This window comes from Gekko japonicus, unplaced genomic scaffold (genome assembly GCF_001447785.1).
Source record: "Gekko japonicus isolate JY-2015 unplaced genomic scaffold, Gekko_japonicus_V1.1 scaffold4273, whole genome shotgun sequence".
In the NCBI taxonomy this organism is placed as follows: Eukaryota; Metazoa; Chordata; class Lepidosauria; order Squamata; family Gekkonidae; genus Gekko; species Gekko japonicus.
Window position 1 is genome coordinate 82,316 of NW_015165372.1, and position 6,279 is coordinate 88,594.

Sequence of the window (6,279 nt, forward strand, 5' to 3'; positions counted from 1 at the left end):
AACCGTCTTTAGACGTTGTACTTACAGCGTTTGATTTACGATGGGTCCTTGACAGCTGCAAAAACCATTGCTTCGTTTTTGTACCCGTCAAGTAATGAACATGCGTATGTGAAGAATGCCTTAGATTCTCCGTCATTCTGGACCCCCATCTATGCAATCCCAGGCACTGACCTATATCTAGGGTTTCCAACCTCAAGGTGATAAACAACAAAATACAACTGTGACATAATAACTATATCCTTGTATTATCAAGGGCCGCGGTGGCTCAGAGGTTAAGCCGCTGAGTTGCAGACTGAAAGGTCGGTAGCTTGGTAGTTCGAGACCCGAGTCCCGCGTGACGGAGTGAGCTCCCGTCTCTAGTTCCAGCTCCTGCCAACTTAGCAGTTTGAAAGCAAGAAATTGCAAGTAGATAAATAGGTACCACTTCGGTGGGAAGGTAACAGCGTTCCGTGCACCTCGGCATTTAGTCATGCCAGCCACATGCCCACGGAGAAGTCTTCAGACAGTGCTGGCTCTTTGGCTTGGAGACGGAGATGAGCACTGCCCCCTAGAGTCAGGAAACCTTTACCTCTATTTTACTGTATTATCATAGCTTAGTGTTACTCCTTCACCTTTTCACAACCAATATTTACAAACATTCCACCAAACTTCTAGGGGTGAATGCATGCCAATAGATACATTTATGCAAACAGTCCTATTTTGTGGTCCATTTTTCTTTTCATTTTTCTTCCGTGTTGTAGTTTTACATAGACCATCTAACAAACCAGATACCACTTGATGCTTTAATAAATAAGACTGTATTCAGCCACAAGCTGGGAATCTATATAACAGTTAACAATGGAATATTAAAACCTGGAGAAATCATTCTTTGTGGGATCTACCTGGATGAAGCACTGAATCGGTGTCCGAGCTGTCCTGTTGTGGAAACTGCAGGAGGGGCTATGTAAGACGATAACACGGACGAAAAAAGAAAATAAAAACAGACCACAAAATAGAACTATTTGCATTCATGTATCTATTGGCATTTATTCAATCCTTAGAAGTCTGGTGGAAAATTCGTAAATAGAAACTTTTGTTGACTGTTGTCACGGCTCAGGTGGGGTGTCACCTGACGCTGCCACCACTCTGGATTTAGGATCCCTTGAGAAGGCCCAGAGCACCCTCCCAAGACCTTCTGACCTCCCTTTTGGCCGAATAACAGGCGTGAGGACCAGGCAGAGTGAACAATGAAAATAGTTTATTTTATAGGAGGTCAAACAAATAAGGTGCAGAATAATAACAGTAAGTGGGTGAAAACAAATCAAATGCCCTAACGGGTCTAAATATATACTGTCCCTAGCTCACTATTCCAAGTGACACTAGACTACTCATCCTTCCCTCAGGATGAGGGTCTCTTCCCTGCAGCAGCCTTCCTTCTGGCTCTGCCCTCTGGGAAGAAGAACAGCTTTTCCTGCTGCTCCAGATCTTTTATTCCAAGCCCTCCTCTTTTCCTATTGGTCACTTTTGGCTCCAAAACCTCTCAGGGGCTCCTGGGAGTTGTAGGCCCAGCCTCCCCTACTGCTAGCCAGGCTCCCTGGGCCTAGTAGGCCTCTGGTGGAACAGCCCAGATCATGACAACTGTGAAAAGGCAAAGGGGTTACACTAAGCTTTGATAATACGAAGATATGCTTATTATATCACAGTTGTGTTTTGTTGCTTACCATTCCAACCTGTGATTTCTCTTCCTTTAAAACCTCCAGGTGGCGGCTGGAGATCTGGCATTACAGCTGGTTTCCAGGCGACAAAGATCAGTTCCCCTGGAGAAAGTGGCCACTTTGGAAGGTGGCCTCTGTGGCATTATACCCTCCACAAACCCTGCCCTCCTCAGCCTCCACCCTTAAAATCTCCAGGCATTTCCCAGCCTAGGCTGTGTTGGGAGCCCTATGTCTCCCTTTCACCCAAGTTCTCCCCTTCAGTGACCATTGCAAAGAAGAAGAAGAGATTGGATTTATCCCCCGCCCTTTACTACCCGAAGGAGTCTCAGAGCAGCTTACAACCCCTTTCCCCTCCCCACAACAGACACCCTGTGAGGTAGGTGGGGTTGAGAGAGCTCTTTTGAGGACTGCCCTTTCCAGAACATCTCTGAGAAAACTTGTGACTGACCCAAGGTCACACCAGCAGCTGCATGTGGAGGAGTGGGGACTCAAACCCGGTTCTCCCAGATTAGAGTCCACGCTCTTAACCACTACATCAAACTGGAATGGAACAACCTGTGTCCCTGGAGACCTGCAGCCCCCCTGACGCCGCTTGTTCCCTTCTCCTCTCCGCAGGATGTGAAGCTCCCCGACGCCTACGAGCGCCTCATCCTGGACGTCTTCTGCGGGAGCCAGATGCACTTTGTCCGCAGGTATGTGGCTCAGGACTGAGGACAGCAGAACTGAGGACAGGACTGGGGGTGTGCATGTTGTGAGTGAGATGCCAGGGTCTATCCTCCGACTAAGAACACGCTTCACCCATCTCACAAAGTAGGCCACGGTCTGCTGCAAGAGTCCTGTTGTTCGCTGCACAAAACTGTCACATTTCAGAAACTGCTGAAATAATTAGATGTTGTAGACTTTCCGGGCTGTATGGCCGTGGTCTTGGCATTGTAGGACCTGACGTTTCACCAGCAGCTGTGACTGGCATCCTCAGAGGTATAGCACAGAAAGACGGAGTACTCTCTGTGTCAAGGTGAGAAGGAAAATGGTAGGCAGGTAATTTATATCTACTCAGGAAGGTGGGGGTAGGGCTGAGACGTTATCTTGCAAGTGTTCCCCAAGCTGTGAAACATGCAGGTCATTTATATCGACTCAGGTCCAAGACCATGGCCATACAACCCGGAAAACCTACAACAGCTAATAAAAAAATGAAAGTTGCAAATAAAAAACAACCGTAGAAAACATAGTAACATTGAAAACTAATACAGTCACATATTTTCATCATACACAGTAGATTATTAATTTTGGACAAAATCGCATTTAATGGAATGTAGCCTTGAAATCAGCGCATGCATACAGTAGTACACGCAGGGATTATCACTGTGTAATGCTGTAGAGGAGGGAAGGCGATATGTGTAGCCTGATCTCATCAGATTTTGGAAGCTAAGCAGGGTCGGTACTTGGATGGGAGACCAACAAGGAAGACTGTGCAGAGCAAGGCAATGGCAGATGACCTCTTTTTCTCACGTGCCTTGAAAGCCCCTTGCTGGGGTCACCATAAATTGGAAGCTAAGCGGGGTCGGTACTTGGAAGGGAGATCACCAAGGAAGGCTCTGCAGAGGAAGGCAATGGCAAACCACCTCTACTTCTCACTTGCCCTGAAAGCCCCTTGCTGGGATCGCCATAAGTTGGAAGCTAAGCGGGGTCAGCCACCAAGGAAGGCCCTGCAGAGGAAGCTAATGGCAAACTACCTCTGCTCATTTGCCTTCAAAACCCTTGCTGGGGTTTGCCATAAGTTGGCTGTGACTTGACCACACTTTATACACACAGGCACGCACACGCACACACGCAATCCTGGAGATTCCTTTCTAGAATGCGTACTGTGACAATTTGAATGAGTAAAATCAGAGAGCCAGTTTGGTGTAGTGGTTAAGTGCACAGACTCTAATCTGGGAGAGCCACTCCTCCACTTGCACCTGCTGATGTGACCTTGGGTCAGTCACAAGCTCTGGCACAGCTGTTCCTGAAAGCCGTTTCTGTCAGAGCTCTCTCAGCCCCACCTCCCTCACAGGGTGTCTGTTGTGGGGAGGGGGAGGGAAAGGAGTTTGTCAGCCACCCTGAGACGCCTTTGGGTAGTGAAGGGCAGGGTATAAATCCAATCTCTTCTTCTTCTTCTTCTTTTACCTCACAGGGTGTCTGTTGTGGGGAGGGGAAGGGAAAGGAGTTTGTGAGCCGCTCTGAGACTCCAAGTGAAGGGAGGGATATACATCCAATCTCCTCCTCCTCCTCTTCTTCTTCTCTAAAACCTTGTCTTAAACAGAATTCCACTTATTCCAAAACAAAATATTCTTCAGTGTTCCCCCCCCCCAGACTTCCAGTCGTCCAGTTTGAAGGGAGGGGTTGATCCGAGGGGGAGGGGTTTTCAAACGGTGAGAAAGGCAGTCTATAAATGACGCAAATGGACAATTAATTAAAATCTCAGTGGCCCTGCCAGTCCCGGGCCAGCAGCTTCAGCCGAGCTCCTCGCAAAGCCAGGCTAACGTTGTCTTCTTCCCTGCAGCGATGAGCTCCGTGAGGCCTGGCGTATCTTCACTCCGTTGCTCCACAAGATTGAGGCTGAGAAGAGCAAACCTATTCCCTATCGCTACGGAAGGTAAATTTGGAAGAAGAAGAATGTGTTGGGGGGTTTTTTTTGGGGGGGGAGGTATTTTACAAATCTACAGATGGGGTTTGTATTGTATATACACACACACACACGCTCAGGACATTTTCTATGAACGCCAGGCTGCAGGGCAGTCAAGCCACTGGGATTCTGTTTTGAGTCCTTAAAGCATGCAGGGCAGAGGTCCCTAAGTTTTTAAGCCTCTGGGCATCTCTGGAAATCTGACCAAGCTCGGTGGGTGCGGGCCCAAAAAAGGCTGCCACGAAATGGCTGCCACAGAAGGCAGAGCCAGCCACAAAATGGCCACTGCTGCTTACCTTCAGCCACTCAGGGAAGACTGCTGTGCTGTGGGGGCAGGCAGCTGCAGCCAAGTTTTTAAAATCTGTGCAGCCAATCAGACGCCTTGCTGGGCAAGAGCCCCACCCGGCCCCTCCCACTTCCTATAAACACTTTGCGGGTGACAGGAAAGGTGTCAGCAGGTGCCGTGGTCACTGTTCCCTCCGAGCTGAGTCAGTGTGAGCTAGCTCCGAGTTTCTTAGCCTCCGGCTCTCACCTTTTTGTCTCAGCTCAGGAAGGAGGGCTCCAGAGCAAACTAATTTATGCAGTAGCCAAATCGCTCGCTCACAACTTGACACCACAGCTTAGAAGGGAGCATTGCTCACAAGACACCACAGCTTAGAGGGAGCATTGGCCGTGCACAGTTTTGGGAACCCCGGGTGTAGGGATTGCTTTTTCCCGCCCTTTTATAGAGCTTGTTCCAACCTATTTTAGGATGGCGCTTGTGCAGCTTTGCCGACATAGAACAATGTCGAAATGTATTGCAATTTTAAGAAGAAACCAGTTTCAAGGAAGTTTGTTTTATTTTTCTGTACTGCTTTTCTCTTGTTGCTCAAAGCATTTTGCAATACACCAAGCAAATGGTCAACCCCTGTCCCCATGACTGCCCCACCGCTGAGAGAATGGTTTTTAACGTCCTGAGAGCTAAACGGAGTGGCCTGGTGCTGCCTGGCCTCTTGTGAGAGGGTGCCATTAAGCTGGTCGGTGTACCACACAGGTTGGGGGAGGGCCGTGCAGTTTTACAGAAGTTTTGATTGGAGTAGAGCAGCACTCTTCAGCCTCTCCTGATTCAGGTCCACTTTAAATACCCAAACGGTATGCACATATGTACACAGGTGTTCATGACCCTGGGTCTATCAAGGTCAGTCTTGTCTACTCAGACTGGCAGCTGTTCTCCAGGGTCTCAGGTCAAGGTCTTTCACATCACTTCCTGCCTGGTCCTTTCAACTGGAGATGCCGGGGATTGAACCTGGGACCTCCTGCATGCCAAGCAGAGGCTCTGCCACTGAGCCAGTGTCTCAGGTCAAGGTCTTTCCCGTCACCTCCTGCCTGGTCCTTTGAACTGGAGGTGTTGGGGATTGAACCTGGGACCTTCTCCATGCCAAGCAGGGGCTCTGCCACTGACCCAGGGTCTCAGGTCAAGGTCTTTCTCATCACCTCCTGCCTGGTCCTTTGAACTGGAGGTGTTGGGGATTGAACCTGGGACCTTCTCCATGCCAAGCAGGGGCTCTGCCACTGACCCAGGGTCTCAGGTCAAGGTTTTCCTCATCACCTCCTGCCTGGTCCTTTTAACTGGAGATGCCAGGGACTGAACCTGGGACCTCCTGCATGCCAAGCAGAGGCTCTGCCACTGAGCCAGGGTCTCAGGGCAAGGTCTTTCACGTCACCTCCTGCCTGGTCCTTTCAACTGGAGATGCCGGGGATTGAACCTGGGACCTCCTGCATGCCAAGCAGAGGCTCTGCCACTGAGCCACAAGCCCCTCCCTGAGACCCACTGAATTGCCACTACACCGCCGGAAGTCTCATGACCTCACTGATGGTGATGGAGATGTCGCAGTATTGGTGTTCTGATGGGCGGGAGGACAAGCTTGGCCAGGGAAAGGG

At 49.6% G+C, this 6,279-nt stretch overlaps 1 protein-coding gene across 1 annotated transcript in view; it reads left to right on the forward strand.

Moving 5' to 3' along the window:
* G6PD (glucose-6-phosphate dehydrogenase) overlaps window positions 1-6,279 on the forward strand; it is a 67,548-nt gene that overhangs the window by 60,042 nt on the left and 1,227 nt on the right. Inside the window, exons 11-12 of the mRNA XM_015410634.1 lie at window positions 2,310-2,386; window positions 4,237-4,329. Of these exons, the coding sequence (XP_015266120.1) occupies window positions 2,310-2,386; window positions 4,237-4,329 (170 nt within the window). The remainder of the gene's footprint in view (window positions 1-2,309; window positions 2,387-4,236; window positions 4,330-6,279) is intronic.